The sequence below is a fragment of the Tamandua tetradactyla genome, chromosome 18 (genome assembly GCF_023851605.1).
Source record: "Tamandua tetradactyla isolate mTamTet1 chromosome 18, mTamTet1.pri, whole genome shotgun sequence".
Lineage (NCBI taxonomy): Eukaryota > Metazoa > Chordata > Mammalia > Pilosa > Myrmecophagidae > Tamandua > Tamandua tetradactyla.
The window spans coordinates 33,690,135-33,711,509 of NC_135344.1; the positions used below are offsets into that span (position 1 = coordinate 33,690,135).

The 21,375-nt window shown below is 36.1% G+C and overlaps 1 protein-coding gene across 5 annotated transcripts in view; it reads left to right on the plus strand.

The window, feature by feature from the left end:
• The window catches only part of DYM (dymeclin), a 603,069-nt gene that overhangs the window by 265,428 nt on the left and 316,266 nt on the right, over window positions 1–21,375 (plus strand). For all 5 annotated transcript variants that reach the window (XM_077135504.1, XM_077135505.1, XM_077135503.1 and 2 more), the window contains one exon: window positions 958–1,136. In XM_077135504.1, the coding sequence (XP_076991619.1) occupies window positions 958–1,136 (179 nt within the window). The remainder of the gene's footprint in view (window positions 1–957; window positions 1,137–21,375) is intronic.

Below are 21,375 nucleotides of genomic sequence, written 5' to 3' on the forward strand. Positions count from 1 at the left end.
AAATATCTGCACTTTGTTATCATATTCCAGTGTTTTATTTGATGAGATTTAGCCTTTCTCTGAGTCAGCTGAACTTTCTCTTCTTTTTGACTTCTTATCCTTGCTTTCTTCAATTTCTAAGCAAACCCAATTACTGTTATAAGAGGGCTATGTCAGTTCTGAAATATCAGTAATTTTCTTAGTGTGGTTTTGATTTATGTTTTCATCATTCCAGTCATTATACTTAAAAATTTATTTTAATAATTGCAGTTCATTAAATGTAAATTTTTTATGCAACAACAAAAATATATATAGAGAGAGAAATTTTCTAATAGTTGTCTTCAATTTAATATATTTTGTCCGTTCCAGAGGCTAATGTTGAACATACTTTTATATTATTTTAAAGTTAGCTAAATTATAATTTGCTATTCTAGCCATGTTTTTTTATAAATGAATTGATAACACTGTTGAAAACTTTAGCTGTGATTATTCATTTGAAAAAAATTAATATTGCTTCAAAACAGTTTTTTCTTTTTAACCCTGTCTTGCAAGAGAATTTTCTGTTTGTTGTGAAAACTTGCATTCTTTGTCTCAGATACTTTTATTTATAATTGGTGGGTATTTAGTTTTGGATAACAGATCATCTCAATTACTTGAGATCTGTTAGAGAGCCTTTTGCCTGGATCTGTAGATCTGTTTATTTAAGTTCATGATCTTATAGCAGACTTAGTTCAGTTATATTAATGTGAAAAATACTGATGAAGTCAAACTATGTGATTTAGTTAATTCTTTCTTAACTGAAATTTAAATTATAAGTTATATTGTAAACATCTGAAATGTAGTGACTTTAAATAAAATTAATGGGAATTGAATTGTAAACGTTACTTTAACAATGCTTTTGTTACTTATATAAGGCAAAATTCAGAAGATACTGCTGTTATCTTTTTACATTTTTGTACTTATTTTTTTGTATTTCAGATAACAGTCCTTTCCCCTCTTCAGTTCCACATGCTTTCCAAATTAACTTTAACAGTTTGTACACAGCTTTATGTGAACAGCAGACATCTGATCATGCAACCCTCCTCTTGTATACATTACTCCACCAGAACAGTAATATTAGAACCTACATGTTGGCTCGCACGGATATGGAAAATCTTGTAAGTATCTTGCCAAATGTTTTCTATTTCATAATATTTTTAAGAATAATTTCTTTCCCCAGGTGGGAGCTGTATTTGCCTGGTTCCCACAAGGATGACGATTGAGAGATTGATCGGGAAATGTCAACAAACACTGGAAAAAGAGTATGAGTTGTTCAATGTAAGAGACAACTCCCATGGAGATAGCCTTACAGACCAGGAGAACACAGCAGTACCCTCAGCTGTCGCGACAAACTTCCTAGTCCTTTAGAACTTAAAAAAAATTTTTTTTGTAATATTCAAGAGATATTTATTAGAGTGGTGTTTATAATGGCAAACAACAACACTGGAATTGTAACAGCCTAAACATGCATCCACGGGACGAAGACTAAATCAAGTATGATATAATGACACCATATAGTCACTAATAGTGCAATGGAACACAAATATCAAACCACAGAACAGAATTCTAAAGTATTCACGTATATACACACTTACACACACATTTGCATTTGCAAGTTTTACCTCTGGGAAGGTGGCCTGGGATAACCTCGTCAGAAGCAAGAGCTCCCTTTTACTTTCTACAGTTTGAAATGTGTTTCCATAAACACATACATCTTTTTATCATTTTAAGTTATTTTAAAAAAAGAAAAAAAGGCTAGTTTTTTTAAAATAAGGGTTAATAAAGTGGGAATTTAGTGAAAAGAATACTACTTTGATTCTAGATGCTCAAATTTATTCTATCGTGTTATTTAAATGGAAATTTGCTATCATTAAACAATACGTTTTTTTCCACAACCACACAGTCACACTGCGAAAGCTATGTCATTATACAGTCATCCTCAAGAAACATGACTACTGAAACAGAACTCTACATTTTCAGGCAGTTCCCTCCAGACTCTCTGTTACCCCTTAACTAAGAAGGTGATAATATATTTAATGTGTAACAATAACCTCCAGAATAACCTCTTGACTCTGTTTGGAATCTCTCAGCCATTGTCACTTTATTTTGTCTCATTTCTCTTTCCCCCTTTTGGTTGAGAAGGTTTTCTCAATCCCTTGGTGCTGAGTCCCAGCTCATTCTAGATTTTCTGTCCCACATTGCAAGGAAGGTCCACACCTCTGGAAGTCATGTCCCATGTGGAAAGGGGGAGGGCAGTGAGTTTGCTTGTCGTGTTGGCTGAGAGAGAGAGACCACATCTGAGCAGCAAAAGAGGTTCTCTTGGGGGTGGTTCTTAGACTTAATTTTAAGTAGGCTTAGCCTATCCTTTGCCTGGTTAAGTTTCATATGAGCAAACCCCAAGATTGGGGGCTCAGCCTATTGCTTTTGTTGTCCCCACTGCTTGTGAGAATATCAAGAATTCTCCACTTGTGGAAGTTAAATTCCCCCCTTTCTCACCTTTCCCCCAAGGGGACTTTGCAAATACTTTTTTATTCACTGTTCAAATCCTTCTGGAATTTATCAAGGCATCACTCTAGACAAACCTACAAGCTCTCATGCCCTACTCAAGGTTCCACATACTTATGGTGTTCAATTAAGCTGTCTGCATAAGTTATATTAAGAAATGCACTAGTCGAAATATAAATTTTGTGCTGAATAAACATGTTTTGCTTTAGTCTCACGCTTAAGTTAAAGTTTTAAAAGATTAATTGCCATCTGTTTTCAATACACTGAATTATTAACATTCCTTTGTTCTTCCTCAGGCAAAACATTTTTAAATTTGTACCTTTAGTCACTATCATTATACATTCTAGGCATTCCTAGATTATACCATCTCAGTCTTTATCATCTATCTTCCCTTCTGATTTCATTTGTGTCCTCAGGCTCCTCCCTCTGTCATTCTCATATTTAACTTCATTCAGTGTTCTAACATTATTGTATTACAGTTAGGTGGTATTCTGCTATCCATTTCTGAGTTTTTAGAATCAGTCCCTTTGCACAATCTGTATCCCTTTAGTTCTGATTACCCAATATCTACCCTATTTTTATTTCCTGATGACCTCTGTTCTTAACTGAAATTATCCAAGTTCATTCATTAATGTTAGTTCATATCAGTGAGACCATGCAGTATTTGTCCTTTTGTTTCTGGCTAATCTCACTCAGCATAATGTCCTTAGGGTCCATCCATGTTGTTACATACCTCATAACTTTATTCTGTCTTACAGCTGCATAATATTCCATTGTATGTATATACCACAGCTTGTTTAGCCACTCCTCTGTTGATGGACATTTGGGCTGTTTCCGTCTCTTGGCAATTGTAAATAATGCTGCTATAAACATTGGTGTGCAAATGTCCATTTGTGTTTTTGCCCTCATGACCTCTGAATAGATACCTGGCAGTGGTATTGCCGGGTCATATGGCAATTCTATACTTAGCTTCCTGAGGAACCGCCAAACTGCCTTCCACAGCAGTTGTACTATTTGACATTCCCACCAACGGTGGATAAGTGTGGCTTTTTTTCCACATCCTTTTCAGCACTTGTCGTTTTCTATTTTATTGATAATGGCCATTCTGGTGGGTGTGAGTGATATCTCATTGTGGTTTTGATTTGTGTTTCCCTAATAGCCAGGGAAATTGAGCATCTTTTCATTTGTCTTTTGGCCATTTGTATTTCCTCTTCTGAGAATTGTCTGCTCAAGTGTTTTGCCTATTTGGAATTGGGTTGTCTGTCTTTATTGTTGAGTTGAACAGTCTCTTTATATATTCTGAATACTAGGCCTTTATCTGATATATCGTTTCTAAATATTGTCTCCCACTGTGTAGGCTGTCTTTCCACTTTCTTGATGAAGTTCTTTGATGCACAAAAGTGTTTAATTTTGAGGAGTTACCATTTATTTATTTATTTCCTTGGTGCTTGTGCTTTGGATGTAAGGTCTAGGAAACCATCTCCTATTATAAGATTTATCAGATATTTCCCTACATTTTCTTGTAACAGTTTTATGGTCTTAGATCTAATGTTTAGGTCTGTGATCCATTTTGAGTTAATTTTTGTATAGGGTGTAAAATATGGTCCTCTTTCATTCTTTTGCATGTGGATATCCAGTTATCTAGGTACCATTTATTAAAGAGACTGTTCTGTCCCAGGTGAGTTGGCTTGACTGCCTTATCAAAGATCAATTGTCCATAGATGAGAGGGTCTATATCTGAGCACTCTATTGGATTCCATTGGTCAGTATATCTCTCTTTATGCCAGTACCATGCTGTTTTGACCACTGTAGCTTCGTAATACACCTTAAAGTTAGGTAGTGTGAGACCTCCGACTTCATTTTTTCTTTCTCAGGATACTTTTAGCCATTTGGGGCACCCTGTCCTTCTAGATAAATTTGGTTATTGGTTTTTCTGTTTCTGAAAAGTAAGTTTTGGGGATTTTAATTGGTATTGCATTGGATTTGTAAATCAATTTAGATAGAATTGACATCTTAACTATATTTAGTCTTCCAATCCATGAACACGGTATGCCCTTTCATTTATTTATGTCTTCTGTGATTTCTTTTAACAATTTCTTATAGTTTTCTCTGTATAGGTCTTTTGTTTCTTTAGGTAAATTTATTTCTAAATATTTTATTCTTTTGGTTGCAATTGTAATTGGAAGTGTTTTCATGATTTCCCCCTCAGATTGTTCATTACAAATGTATAGGAACACTACAGATTTTTGAGTGTTGATCTTGTATCTTGCCACTTTGCTGTACTTATTTATTAGCTCTAGTAGTTTTCTTGTCAGTCTTTCAGGATTTATGACATATAGTATCATATCATCTGCAAACAGTGAGAGTTTTACTTCTTCCTTTCCAATTTTGATGCCTTGTATTTCTTTTTCTTGTCTAATTGCTCTGGCTAGAACTTCCAACACAATGTTAAATAACAGTGGTGATAGTGGATATCTTGTCTTTTTCCTAATCCTAGGAGGAAAGTTTTCAGTTTTTCCCCATTGAGGATGATGTTAGCTGTGGGTTTTTCGTATGTTCTCTTTTTTATCATGTTGAGGAAGTTCCCTTCTATTCCTATTGAAGTGTTTTCAACAGGAAAGGATGTTGACTTTTGTCAAATGCCTTTTCTGCATCAATCGAGATGATCATATGTTTTTTCTGCTTTGATTTGTTGATATGGTGTACTACATTAATTGATTTTCTTATGTTGAACTGTCCTTGCACACCTGGGATGAATCATATTTGGTCATGCTGTATAATTCTTTTACTATGCTATTGGATTCGATTTGCAAGAATTTGTTAAGGATTTTTGTATCTATATTCGTCAAAGATATTGGTCTGTAGTTTTCTTTTTTTGTAATATCTTTGTCTGGTTTTGGTATGAGGGTGATGTTGGTGTCATAGAATGAGTTAGGCAGCTTTCCCTCCTCTTCAATTTTTTTTGAAGATTTCCAGCAAGATTGGTACTAATTCTTTCTTGAATGTTTGGTAGAGTTCACATGTGAAACCATGTGGTCCTGGACTTTTCTTTTTGGGGAGTTTCTTAATGACTGATTCTGTTTCTTTACTTGTGATTGGTTTGTTGAGGTCATCTATTTCTTCTCGAGTCAGTGTTGGTTGTTCATGCCTTTCTAGGAAGTTGTCCATTTCATCTACATTGTTGAGTTTATTAGCATAAAGTTGTTCATAGTATCCTCTCATTACTTCCTTTATTTCTGTGGAGTCAATAGTTATGTCTCCTCTTCCATTTCTGATTTTATTCACTTGAATCCTCTCTCTTCTTTTTGTCAACCTTGCTAAGGGTCCATCAATCTTACTGATTTTCTCATAGAACCAACCTCTGGTTTTGTTGATTTTCTCGATTTCATATTTTCATGTTCTCAGTTTCATTTATTTCTGCTCTAATCTTCAGTATTTCTTTCCTTTTGTTTGCTTTGGGATTAGTTTGCCATTCTTTCTCTAGTTCTTCCAAGTGGATAGTTAGTTCCTTGATTTTTGCTCTTTCTTTTTTTTTGTTATGGGGATTTAGGGCAATAAATTTCCCTCTTAGCACTGCCTTTGCTGCATCCCATAAATTTTGATATGTCATGTTTTCATTTTCATTTGTCTCGAGATATTTACTGATTCCTCTTGTAATTTCTTCCTTGACCCATTGGTTGTTTGAGAGTATGTTGTTGAGCCTCCGTATATTTGTGAATTTTTTGGCACTTTGCCTATAACTGATTTCCAACTTCATTCCTTTATGATCTGAGAAAATGTTTGTATAATTTCAATCTTTTTAAATTTCTTGAGACTTGCTTTGTGACCCAGCATATGGTCTGTCCTTGAGAATGATCGAAGAGCACTTGAGAAAAAGGTATATCATGCGGTTGTGGCATGTAATATTGTATAAATGTCTGTTAAGTCTAGCTCATTTATTGTGTTATTCAAATTCTCTGTTTCTTTATTGATCCTCTGTCTGGATAGATGTTCTGTCCATTTGATGAGAGTGGGGAATTGAAGTCTCCAAGTATTATGGTAGATATGTCTTTTTCTCTTTTCAGTGTTTGCCTCATGTTTATTTTGCGGCATTCTGGTTCAGTGAATAAATATTCATGATTGTCATGTCTTCCTATTGAATTGTTCCTTTTATCAATATATAGTGTCCTTCTTTGTCTCTTTTAACTGTTTTACATTTGAAGTCTAATTTGTTGGATATTAGTATAGCTACTCCTGCTCTTTTATGATTGTTATTTGCATGAAATATCTTTTCCCAACCTTTCACTTTCAACCTATGTTTATACTTGTATCTAAGATGCATTTCCTGTAGACAGCATATAGATGTGTCCTGTTTTTTAATCCATTCTGCCAGTCTGTGTCTTTTGATTGGGAGTTTTAATCCATTAACATTGCATATTATTACTGTACGGGCAGTACTTTCTTCTACCATTTTTCCTTTTGGATTTTATATGTCATATCTAAGTTTCCTTCTTTTTACCTTTACTGATAGTCTTCTTTGTACACTCTTCTCCACACCTCTCTCCCTCCTGTCTTTTCATATCTGTCTCTAGTGCTCCCTTTAGTATTTCTTGTAGAACCAGTCTCTTGATCACAAGTTCTCTCAGTGATTTTTTTTGTCTGAAAATATTTTAATTTCGCCCTATTTTTTTTTTTTTGGCTTTAAAAAGAGGAATTTAATAAGTTGCTAGTTTATAGTTCTAAGGCCGAGAAAATGTCCCAATTAAAACAAGTCTATAGAAATATCCAATCAAAGGTATCCAGGGAAAGATCCCTTGGTCGCCCTCACTTTTGAGGGACAGTTTTGCTGGATATGGAATTCTTGGTTGATAGTTTTTCTCTCTTAGTAATTTAAATGTATCATCCAACTGTCTTCTCACCTCCATGGTTTCTGCTGAGAAATGTGCACATAGTCTTATTGGGCTTCCCTTGTTTGTGATGGATTGCTTTTCTCTTGCTGCTTTCAAGATTCTCTCTTTCTCTTTGACGTCTGACATTCTGATAAGTAAGAGTCTTGGAGTATATCTATTTGGATGTATTCTTTTTTTTTTTTTAACGTGAGCAGGCACCGGGAATCGAACCCGGGTCCTCTGGCATGGCAGGCAAGCATTCTTGCCTGCTGAGCCACTGTGGCCCGCCCTGGATGTATTCTGTTTGGGCATGCTACACTTCTTCGATCTGTAATATTATGTCTTTCATAAGAGTTGTGAAATTTTTAGTGATTATTTCCTCCCTTAGTTTTTCTCCTCTGTTTCCCTTCTCTTCTCCTTCTGGGACATCCACAACACATATATTCATGTGCTTCATGTTGTCACTCAATTCCCTGAGTCCCTGCTCATATTTTTCCATTATTTTCCCTATATTTTCTTTTGCTTGTCAGATTTCAGATGTCCTGTCCTCCAGTTCACTAATCCTATGTTCTGCCTCTTGAAATCTGGCATTGTAGGTTTCCATTGTTTTTTTTCATCTCTTCTACTGTAGCTTTCATTCCCATAAGTTCTGTGATTTGTATTTTCAAACTTTTGATGTCTTCTTTTTGTTCATTCCTTGTCTTCTTTATATCATCCCTTAATTTGCTGCTTTGATTTCTGGTGAGATCTCCATGTCTGTTTGAACATTCTGAATTGTTTCAACTCCTGTATCTCATTTGAATTGTTGGTTTATTCCTTTGACTGGGCCATATCTTTGATTTTCCTAGTATGGTTTGTTATTTTTTGCTGGTGTCTAAGCATTTAATTACTTTAATTAGTTTATTCTGGAGATTGTTTTCACTTTTTTTACCTAAGTTTTTTTGCTGGATGACTTTGTTGTCTATCTCTTCCTTGACATTCAATTCAGCTTATTCTGGACCTCTAGCTTAGGTTTTGTTACCCAGATCAGAATTTTCCAGTTCTTGTTTTCTTGTTTCTTTCTCTGCCGTATGGTGCCTTTTTCCCCCTAAGGAGGGTCTTCTTAGTTATTATGGACTCCAGCCAGATTTTCCCATGCCAAACTGGCCTCCTGTCAGGAGGAAAGAGTCACCTGCATCAGATTTCTCTGAGGGTGAGTCTATGGTTAGAAAATTTATTATAGGTTGGAAATTTACTGTGCTGGTCTGATTTGTTCTTGTTAATATTTTTTTCCTCTGCAGTCTCTGGCATTAATAAGGTATCATTTGATATATTACAGTGGCTCTAAGAATACCTTATTATGTGTAAGTTTCTCATTAGGCTGGAACCTGCCTCTATTCAGTGTCAGGTGTAAACTGCTATGGATCCTTTCACTAACATGGGCTGACTTACTTCTGTTTGACTTGTTTTAACTCAAAACTGTTAATTAATCTGTTATAATTTATTGTTGGTATCTATTATAATAACAATACAATGATTTCTAAATTTCTATTTGTGTTTATGAAGAGTATCTGATGCAGAATTCAAATTTCTGAATATTACTGGTTTAAGAATGGAAATAAAGAAGGCATACATTTTTAAGAAGCCCATTATGGATATGATTTTTATTTTTATTTTTTTTAAAAAAATATTTTTATTTTATTTTATTGTTATTATAAGCAAAGTAGTTTACCTAACATATTGGAAAATAGATGTTTGAAACAGTCATGATTGTTTTAGTTGTAAATGGCAAATCCGTTTGTGCTAATGTGTTTGTACAACTGAAAACTGTAAATTTTTTTACTTCAGTTGTAGCTGGTTCCAGGGGATAAACATTGTTCATCAGACTCTGGCTTTCCGTCCCTTGGCTCTGCTTTCCACTGTTTTGATCTCATTCTCAGGCACACACTTTCCAAATGGAGGGCAAGATTACCAACAGCAGCTCTGGGCATCTGTCCATTTTACAGTTCAGAAGTTCAGAGGAAGACAGATTATACATCTGCTATTCATACAAAAAAATTTCATGAGGTGTTCCAATTGTCTTTGCTTTGATTTTAGGCCCATTTTTTTTGACCAATCACTGTGGATAGAGTTAGTCTATATAACCCCAAAGGTGAAGAGGAATTCTTTAAAGGAAGGGATTCTGGGGAAATAATATATAATCACTTTAGCATTCTACTTTTTGTAACTTCTTTAATCAGGTGACTATGAGTCAGTCACCATTTTAATTTTGTTTGTGTTAGTCATTCAAGTAGAAATTTGACTGATATTTCCCTTAGGCCTCCATTAGTTTTCTATTCTTGGATCTGGCCTTGAGCCTACACAAATATTTCAGCTATGCAACTCATGTCTTTTTAATGTCTTATTAATTTAAAGCTTCCCTGAAGAGACGCTTAATAAAATTGATTAATGGTTACAGTGATGTGCAGTCTATGAATTGTCCTTAATATTCAAAAGAAATTATATAATGATTGTTATATCTCCTTATAGGTGAATTATAGTCCTTACTTTACTGAGTATGATTTTTATAAAAACTGAAAAGGAGAAATATAATATTTCTTTAGCCATTTCTTCCCTCTGTGGCCAAACTTCTTGAAAGCCTTGTGTTTCATTCCTTGCCTTCACTTCTTTAGTTATTGTTCAGTCTTTGACTGTTGTGATCCATATTCTTTTCCTACAACTCAGTCTTCTGCAACTCCTTGTTGCTAAATCCACTGGACATTTTGCATCATTATCATTTGGCTACATGGCTGCATTTAAAAAAATATATTTTTGTTGAGAAATCTTCATGAAAAAACACATACGTTCCGTACATGGTGTTCAATCCATAGCTCATAGTACCATCACATAGTTGTATATTCATCACCATGATCATTTTTTTTGAATGTTTGCGTCACTCCAGAAAAAGAAATAAAAATAAAAAAGGAAAAACTCATAAATACATACCCCTTACCCCTCTGTCTCATTGACTACTAGTATTTTCAGCTACCCAATTTATTTTACCCTTTGTCCTCTCTATTATTTATTTATTTATCCATGTTTTTTTACTCATCTGTCCATACCTTGTATAAAAAGAGCATTAGACACAAGGTTTTCACAATCATATAGTCACATTGAGAAAATTATATCTTTATAGAATAGTTCTCAAGAATCAAGGCTCCTGGAACACAGTTCAACAGCTTCAGGTACTTCCCTCCAGCCACTCCAATACACCATAACTGAAAAAGGATATCTGTTTAATACATAAGAATAATTTCCAGGATAACCTCTCAACTCTGAAACCTCTCAGCCATTGAAACTTTATTTTATCTCATTTCTCTCTTACCCCTTTTGGTCAAGAAAGCTTTCTTGGGCAGGCCATGGTGTCTCAGCAGGCAAGAGTGCTCGCCTGCCATGCCAGAGGACCAGGGTTCGTTTCCCGGTGCCTGCCCATGAGAAAAAAAAAAAAGAGAGAGAAAGTTTTCTCATTTCCTTGATTCTGAGTCCCAGCTCAGTCCAGGATTTCTGTCCCATGTTGCCAGGGAGATTTGCACTTGTGTCCCACGTAGAAGGTAAGGCAGTGAATTCACCTGCTGAGTTGGCTTAGAGAGAGAGGCCACATCTTCATCTTCTCAGATGAAGGCTCAGAGGCTTCTGAGGTAACTTTTAGGCATAATTTTAAGTAGGCTTAGCCTGTCCTTTGCAGGAATAAGTTTCTTAGGGGTAAATCCCAAGTTTGAGGGCTTGGCCTATTGATTTAGTTGTCTGTACTGCTTGTGAGAATATCAGGAATTCCTTAGATGGGAAAGCTGACTATTTCCTCCTTTCTCTGCAGTCCTCCATGGAGACTTTGAAAATGCTTCTTTATTCTCTGGCTAAATTACTCTGGAATATATCAGGGTATCACACTAACCTGGGCAAACCAACAAAATCTCACGCCCTATTCAAGATTCCATGTAGTAAAGTTTAAAAATGTTTTTGCATGAGGAAAAACAAACGAATGTCATTACTGCAGGGTGTTGAAAACAGGTGGTAATTAATACTTTAAAATTTTACCTTATGTGTGAGACTAAAGCAAAAAATGTTTATTTGGAACAAAATTTATATTTTGGCTAGTGCATTTCCTATGATAACTTATGTAGACAGCTTAATTGAACATCATAAGTACATGGAACTTGAATAGGACCTGAGATTTTGTTGGTTTGTCCAGAGAGATGCCCCCATAAATCCCACAGTGATTTGAATGGTGAATAAAAAAGTATTTGCAAAGTGCCCTTTGGGGAATGATGAGAAAGGGGGAAAATTCAACTTCCCCTAGTTGAATTCTTGATATTCTCACAAGCAGTGTGGACAATCAAAGCTATAGGCTGAGCCTCCAATCTTGGGGTTTGTTCATATGAAACTTAACCCCACAAGGATTGGTCAAGCCTACTTAAAATTAGGCCTGAGAGTCACTCCCCAAGAGAACCTTTTTTGTTGCTCAGATGTGGCCTCTCTATCCAGCCAACACAAGTAAACTCATCACTCCTCCCCCTGTCTTCGTGGGACATGACTCCCAGGGGTGTGGACCTTCCTAGCAACGTGGGACAGAAATCCTGGAATGAGCTGAGACTCAGCATCAAGGGATTGAGAAAAACCCTAGAATGAGTTGAGACTCAGCATCAAGGGGTTGAGAAAACCTTCTTGACCAAAAGTGGGAAAAGTGAAATGAGACAAATAAAGTGTCAATGGCCGAGAGATTCCAAACAGAGTCGAGAAGTTATCCTGGAGGTTATTCTTATGTATTAAATAGATAATACCTTGTTAGTCAAGATGTAGTGGAGAGGCTGGAGGGAACTGCCTGAAAATGCGGAGCTGTGTTCCAGTAGCCAGGTTTCTTGAAGATGATTGTATAATGGTATAGTTTTCACACTGTGATTGTGTGATTGTGAAATCCTTGTGTCTGATGCTCTTATCTACTTTATCAAAAGACAAGTAAGACATATGGAATAGAGATGAATAATGGGGGGAACAAATGTTAAAATAAATTTAGATTGGAATGCTGGTGATTGGTGAGGGGGACTGGGGGGGATATGGTATGTATGAATTTTTTTCTGTTTCTTCTTATTTCTTTTTCTGAATAGATGGAAATGTTCCAGGAAATGATCATGATGATGAATATGCAATTATGTGATGATATTGTCAACTACTGATTATATATATAGAACAGAATGATCAAAAGTTAACGAATGTTTGTGTTTGTTGGGTGTTTTTTTGTATTTAAAAAAAAATTATGGGGAGAGAAAAAAAGATTCCATGTACTTATGATGTTGAACTAAACTGACCATACAATTAAATTAGGAAATTTGCTACCCAAAATATAAATTTTGCACCAAATGAACATCTTTCTCTTTGGGCTGACAACAGAAGTTGAAGTTTAAAATATGAATGATGTCATCCTTTACGCTGTATACTGATTTGCCTTAGTCCTATCCAGATCAGCTTCTTTCATATCTGTGCTCAAAATCATTGATCACTTTTTCAACTTTTTAAGCAATTCCTGTATGGGGTATTGCTGACTTTCATACCTTCAGAGCTCTAACTCTGTGTTCTAGCTTGCTAACTGCCGGAATGCAATACACCAGCTTCTAAAAGGGAATTTATTAAGTTTAAGGTTTACTGTTCTAAGGCTGTGAAAATGTCTCAACTTAAGCAAGACTGTGAAAATGTCCAAATTAAGGCACCAACAAGGGGTTACCATCACTCAAGAAAGGCCGATGAAGTTCAGGGTTTCTCTCTCAACTGAAAAGGCACATGGTGAACACTGCAATATCTGTTAGCTTTCTCTCCAGGCTTCTTGTCTTATGACTCTCCCCAGGGACATTTTCCAAAGGTCTCACTGTGTGGGTTCTCATGGCTCTAAAAAGGACTCTCTCCAAAATATTTCCCCTTTTAAAGGATTCCAATAAACTAATCAAGACCCAAATGGAATGGGTGGAGTCACATCTCCCTGTTATGAAAGGTTAGTACCCATAATTGAGTGAGGTCACATCTCTGTGGAGATAATCTAAATGAAAGACTCCATCCTGTAGTACTGAATAGAGATTAGAAGAAACAGCTGCCTCCACAATGGATCAGGATTAAAATATGGCTTTTCTAGGGCACATAATCCTTTCAAACAGGTATACTCTGAGTCTCAGGTGTCTTATAAATATTCAAGGTTTCTGGGATCAACCAGATTCTAAATAAACAGTACTGTATTTCAGAATTTAGGAATAACAGTTAGACCTCCTAAATATGTGTGACTGCTGTAAAAGCTTACAATCTAGGACCCTTTATATAAGCCCCAACCTAATAACCTAAGTTCTCTACTTCAGTTCTAATCGAGTTTTTCTATTATAGTTAGCCCATATGATTGAGGCATGATAATATTTGTCTATTTGTTCCTGACATTTCATTCAATATAGTCTTTAAGGTTCATACACCTAGGTGCATTCCTCACAACTTCATTCCTTCTTGTGGCTGATCAGTAGTCCATTGTATGTCTATACCATAGTTCCCCCTTCTATTCCTCTGTTATTGTACCCTTAGGCCACCTCCATCCATTGTGGAACTCAAACACTGCTGCCATAAACAGCAGTGTGCATATGTCCATTTTCTCCCCACACTCAGTTCCTCTGGGTATATACTGAGCAATGGGGTTTCCGGATCATATGGCATCCCCATCCCTAGCCTCCTGTGGAACCGCCACCTGCTCTGTGAGAGGCTACACCTCTCGGCTTCCCTGTCAACAGTGAATAGGTACGTCTCTTTCTCCTCATTTTCAGTGAATAGGTACATCTCTTTCTCTTCATTTTCTCAAGCACTTGTTTCTCTCTGTTCATTTTTAGACAGTTTTATTCATACATCATACAGTCCAACCTAAGTGCATAGACATGCCTTCATCACCATAATCTATATGAAGACATTTCCTTTTCTTCCACAAAGAATCCATACACCTTCCCCATGCCCCCACCCTGTTGTCATTTAGGTTTAGCATAATGCCTTTGTTACATTCAGTGGAAGCGTAGGACAGTGTTACTGTTGACTATAGACCCTAGCTTACACTGGTTGCACTTTTCCCCCCATATACGTCTATTTCCAACACCCTGCAATATTGACATTCATTTGTTCTCTCTCATGCAAAAACACTTTTTAATTTGTACATTTAATCACCATAATTGTTCCTTCTAGGCTCTCCTAAATTATAACGTCTTAGTTATTATCTTCTTTCTTTCCTTCTGGTTTCATACGTGGCCCCAGCCCTTCTCCCTCAATCATACTCACATCCAGCTTCATTCAGTGTACTTATATTATTGTGCTACAATCAAGTAATATTGTACTATCCATTTCTGAATTTTTACAGTCAATCCTGTCGCACAATCTATATTCCTTCAGCACCAATTGTCCAACCTCTACCCTATTTCTATCTCCTGATAACCTATGTTCTTAATTTCAATTCTCTGAGTTCATTCATTAATTTTAGTTGATGTTAGTGAGGCCATACAGTATTTGTCCATTTGTTTCTGGCTAATTTCACTCAGCATAATGTCTTAAGGGTTCATTCATGTTGTTGTTGCATGCATCATGACTTTATTCTGTCTTACAGCTGTGTAATATTCCATTATATGTATATACCACAGCTTGTTTAGCCAGTTATCCATTGATGGACATTTGGGTTGTTTGCACCTCTTGGCAGTCATAAATAATGCTGCTGTAAACATTAGTACGCAAATGTCTGTTTATGTCCTTGCCTCAGGTCTTCTGAATATATACCCTGTGATGGTATTGCTGGATCGTATGGCAATTCCATACTTAGCTTCCTGAGGAACTGCCAGACAATTTCCATAGCAGTTGTATCATTTTACATTCCTACCAATCCACCAACAGTGGATAAGTGTGACTCTTTCTCCACATGCTCTCCAGAACTTGTCATTTTCTGGGTTTTTTGTTTTTTTGGTTTTTTTTTTATAATGGCCATTCTAGTGGGTGTCAAATGAATCTCATTGTGGTTTAGATTTGCATTTCCCTATAGCCAGTGAAGCTGGATTTGCATTTCCCTATAGCCAGTGAATCTCATTGTGGTTTAGATTTGCATTTCCTTATAGCCAGTGAATCTGTCTTTTCATGTGCCTTTTAGCCATTTGTATTTCCTCTTCTGAGAAGTGTCTGTTGATGTCTTTTGCCCATTTTTTAACTGAGTTGTTTGTCTTTTTGTTGTTGAGTTAAGGAATCTCTTTATATATTCTGGTTACTAAACCCTTATCTGATATGTCATTTCCAAATATTGTCTCACATCGCATAGGCTGCCTTCTTTCTTTCTTGATGAAGTTCTTTGATGCAGAAAGGTGTTTAATTTTGAGGAGTTCCCATTTATCTATTTCTTTCTTCAGTGTTCATGTTTTGGGTGTAAAGTCTAGGAAACCACTTCCTATTACAAGTTTATAAGATATTTCTCTACATTTTCTTCTGAAAGTTCTTAGTGCTAATGTTTAGGTCTTTGATCCATTTTAGTTCATTTTTGTGTATGGTGTGAGATATGGATCCTCTTTCATTCTTTTGCGTATGGATATGCAGTTCTCCAAGCACGATTTATTGAAGAGGCTGCTCTGTCCCAGGTGGGTTGACTTAACCACCTTATCAAAGATCGATTGTCTATAGATGAGAGGGTCTATCTCTGAACATGCTATTCAATTCCGTTGGTCAGTATATCTGTCTCTATGCCAGTACCATGCTATTTTGACCACCATAGCTTCAAAATATGCTTTAAAGTCAGATAGTTTGAGACCTCCTCTGTAATTTTTCTTTCTCAAGATATTTTTAGGCATTTGGGGTACCTTCCCTTCCAAATAAATTTGGTTATTTTTTTTTTATTTCTGCAAGGTAAGTTTTTGGGATTTTAATTGGTATTGCATTGACTCTATAAATCACTTTGAGTAGAATTGATGTCTTAAGTATATTTAGTCTTCCAGTCCATGAACATGTATGCCCTTCAATTTATTTAGGTCTTCCGTGATTTATTTTAGCAATTTTTTTTATAGTTTTCTTTGTATAGGACTTTTTTGTTTGTTTGTTTTTACATGGGCAGGCACTAGGAATCAAACCCAGGTCTTTGGCATGGCAGGCAAGAACTCTGCCCCTGAGCCACCATGGCCTGCCCAGTATAAGACTTTTGTATCCTTAGTTAAATTATTCCTAAATATTTGAATCTTTTGGTTGCTATTGTGAATGGAATTTTTTTCTTGATTTCCTCCTCAGGTTGCTCATTACTAGTGAATAGAAATACTACTGATTTTTTGTTGATGATCTTGTTCCCTGCCACTTTGTTGTATTCATTTATTAGCTCTATTAGCTTTGGTGTAGATTTTTTTTGAATTTTTGGTGCATGGTATTATGTCATCTGCAAACAGTGAGAGTTTCATTTCTTCCTTTCCAATTTGGATGCCTTTTATTTCTTTTTCTTGTCTAATTGCTCTAGCTAGAACTTCCAGCAGCATGATGTTGAATAGCAGTCATGACAGTAGGCAGCTTTATCTTGTTCCTAATCTTAGAGGGAAAGCTTTCAGTCTTTCCCCATTGAGTGTGATGTAAGCTGGAGATTTTCCATATATCCCCTTTATCATGTTGAGGAAGTTCCCTTCTATTCCAATCTTTTGATGTGTTTTCACCAAGAAAGGATGTTGAATTTTATAAAATGCCTTTTCTCCATCAATCGAGGTAATCATGATTTTTCTGCTTTGGTTTTTTGATATGGTGTATTACATTAATTGATTTTCTCATGTTGAACTATCCTTATATGTCTGGAATAAATCCCACTTGGTCATAATGTATAATTCTTTTACTATGCTGCTGGATTCTATTTGTAAGTATTTTGTTGAGGATTTTTGCATCTATATTTATTAGATTGGTTTGTAATTTTCTTTTCTTGTAGTATCTTTGTCTGGTTTTGGTATTAGGGTGAATTGGCTTCATAGAATGAATTAGGTAGCTTTCCCTCCACTTCAATTTTTTTTGAAGAGTTTGAGGAGGATTGGTACCAATTCTTTCTTGAATGCTTGGTAGAATTCATATATGAAGCCATCTGGCCTGGATTTTTCTTTTTCGGGAGCTTCTTGATGGCTGATTTAATCTCTTTACTGATGAGCGGTTTGTTGAGGTTATCTATTGCTTCTCAAGTCAGTGTTCATTATTCATACCTTTCTAGGAAGTTGTCCGTTTCATCTACATTGTCTAGTTTATTAGCATATAGTTGCTCATAGTATCCTCTTATAACCTCCTTTTTTTCTAGGAGGTCAGTAGTTTTGTCTCCTCTTCCATTTCTGATTTCATTTATTTGTATCCTCTCTCTCTCTCTTTTGTCGCCTTAGCTAAGGGTTCATCGATTTTATTGATTTCCTCAAAGACCAACTTCTGGTTTTGTTGATTTTCTCTATTGTTTTCATATTTTCAGTTTTATTTATTTATGCTCTAGTCTTTGTTACTTCTTTCTTTTTGTTTGCTTTGGGGTAAGTTTGCTCTTTTTTCTAGTTCTTCCAAGTGAACAGTTAATTCCTTGATTTTTTCCTCTTTTTTCTTTTTTAATATGGGCATTTAAGGCAATAAATTTCTTTCTTAGCACTTCCTTTGTTGCATCCCATAAATTTTGATATGTTTTCATTTTCATTTGCCTCGAAATATTTACTGTTTTCTTTTAATTTCTTCCTTGACCCACTGGTTGTTACGTGTGTGTTGTTGAACCTTTATAGATTTGTGAAATTTCTGGCCCTCTGACTATTATTGATATCCAAATCCATTCCATTATGATTTGAGAAAGTGTTTTGTGTGATTTCAGTCTTTTAAAATTTATTGAGACCTGCTTTGTGACCCAGCATATGGTCTATCCTTGAGAAAGATCCGTAAGCACTTGGAAAAACACTTCTACTGCTGTTAAGTCTAGTTCATTTATTTTATTATTCAAATTCTGTTTCTTTCTTGATCCTCTGTCTGGATGTTTTGTCAATTGATGAGAGCAGGGAATTGAAATCTCCAACTATTATAGTAGAGTTATCTATTTCTCCCTTTAGTGTTGTTTCTGTTTGCCTCATGTGCATAAATATTTATGATTATTATGTCTTCTTGTTGAATTGTTTCTTTTATTCATACATAGTACATAGTGTCCTTCTTTGTCTCTTTTAATTGTTTTACATTTGAAATCCAATTTGTTGGATATTAGTATAGCTATGCCTGCTCTTTTCTAATTGTTATTTGCATGAAGTATCTTTTCCCAGCCTTTCAGTTTCAACCTGTTTTTGTCCTTGGGCCTAAAATGAGTCTCCTGTCAACAGCATATAGATGAGTCTTGTTTTTTAATCCATTCTGCCAGTCTGTGTCTTTTGATTGTAGAGTTTGATCTGTCAACAATTTAATATTATTATTGTAAAGGAGTACTTTCTTTTAACATTTTGTCTTTTGGATTTTATATGTCATATCTAATTTCTTTCTTTCTTTTTTTTTAACCTTTTGATTATGTTCATTTCTATTGTGTTCTCCAGAACTTTCTCACTTGCATTTTCCTAACTGCCTGTAGTGTTCCCTTTAGTTTTTCTTGCTAAGGTCTGGTCTCATAGTCAGAAATTCTCTCAATATTGTTTGCCTGAAAATAATTTAATCTCCCCCTCCTTTTTGCTGGACAATTTCCCTGGATATAGAATGCATGAGTGGCAGTTTTTCTCTTTTAGAATCTTAAATATGTCGTAGCACTGTCTTCTTGCCTTCATGGTGTCTGCTGACAAATCTACACATAGTCTTATTGGGCTCCCTATGTGTGTGATGGATTGCTTTTCTCTTACTGCTTTCAAAATGCTCTCTCATTGTCATCTGAAAATCAGATTAGTAAGTGTCTTGGAGTATGTCTATTTGGATCTGTTCTGTTTGGGGCATGCTGCATTTCTTGGATCTGTAATTTTATGTCTTTTATAAGAGATGGGAAATTTTCTGTGATAATTTCATTAGTCTTGTCCTCCTTTTCCCCTTCTGGGACATCCGTAACATGTATATTTGTTCACTTCATGTTGTCTTTCAGTTCCTGAAGACCCAGCTCATATTTTTCCATTCTTTTCCCTATATTTTCTTTTGTGTTTCGGATTTCCGATATCTAGTCTTCTAGTTCACTAATGCTTTCTCTCTCTTCAAATCTTTTATTGCAGATTTCCATTGTTTGTTTTTCATCTCTTCTATTGTGCCTTTCATTTCCATAAGTTCTGTGATTTATTTTTTCAAATTTTTTGTTTCTTTTTAATTTTTATTAATAAAACCAATCAACATACAAACATGAACATACTTAACATATGAACATTCCATACTTGGTATGCAATCAGTGGTTCACAATATCATCACATAGTTGTATATTCATCACTGTGATCATTTCTCAGAACATTTATATCACTTCAGAAAAAGTAATAAAAAGAATATAAAAAACGCGTACATATTATACCCCTTACCCTTCCCTCACCTTGACCGCTAGTATTATTTTTTTCAAACTTCTGAGTTCTTTTTGTTCTCCCAATATCATCTTTATATTTTCCCGCAACTGGTTGATTTGATTTTTTAGGAGATTTTCTATGTCTGTTTGAACATCCTGATTTAGTTGTTTCAACCCTAATTGGGCCATAGTTTTGATTTTTGTTGTTTGACTTGCTATTCTTTTGCTGATGTCTAGGCATTTGTTTTCCTTGATTAATTTATTCAGGAGATTGTTTTCACGCTTTTACCTAGGATTTTCTTGCTGGATGGTTTTGTCTCTATCTGTTCTTTGACATTCAGTTCAACTTATTCTAAACCTCTAGCATAGATTCTGTTTAACTGATCAGAATTTTTCAGTTCCTGGTTTTCTATTTCTGGCCCTGCCTATATGGAATCTTTTGTGTGTGTGTGTGTGTGTAGAGTCTCCTCAGATTTTATAGACCCCAGTCAGATTTTCCCAGATCAGACAGACCCATGTCTCAGGAGGCGAGTCACCAGCATCAGTTTTCCCAGAGGGTGAGACCCAGCAGGTTGTCAGACTTTCCTGTGAAGCCTTTCCTATCCTGCTTTTCCTATCCTGCCCATCCTGTGGTGCTTGTCTGTTTATGGCTTCCCACCAGCTTAAAGTGATGTGATGCCTTTAATTTCAGCAAACTCTTGAGTTCTGTGTGGGGTCTCAGCCATTCAGCCTATTCCAGACTGGTGTAGGCTGTGTTGAACCCTAGCAGTTGTCTACTGGCTGCATTTAACACTGATCATGCCTTTATTTTAAATCCTACCACCACCTCCCTTACACATTCACCTTGACTTCCTGACCATTGCATTCTGTGTTTCTACCTCTATGTCTCATCCTTTCCTCTCTCTCTTATGTGTTCTTTTTCCTTGTCCTTTAAATGGGTCCCACTAGCTTCTGGGCCAAGATGGCGACTTAACAATGAGCGCATTTTTTAGTTCTCCTCCAGAAAAACTACTAAATAACCAGAAACAGTACAGAATAGCTCCTGGGCTATGTCAGTGACCGGACACACAGTGTACCCCAGTCTGGACCAGCTGGACCGGCTGCGAGCCCCACCCCCAGAACCATGAGTTCCCCAAGCCGCAGTGGCTGGCGCCCCTCCCCCACAGGCTGCTTCCCAGAGCAGAAAGGAAACAGACTTTACCAGCAACAGGTTACCAAGTGTTTTTGTTAAACACACTGAGCCCAACTAAACGCCAATTGCGGAGTTAATTAACAACTTCTGACTACTAGAAATAGACCCCCAGCTCAGGTGAACCTGTTCAAAGCGGAGGCCGGTCATTTTTGCCCCGGAGCCGAGGGGGCAGGGCTGACGGAAAAAGAGAAAAAAAAGGAAACAGAGGTTTTTGTGACTGTGTTTCTGCAAAGGCTTGACTGCCTCTGGATTCAGCAGCAGGACTTCTCAGGCTGCAACTGCCCCAGACATAGGCAGAAACAAGGTTGTTTACGAGC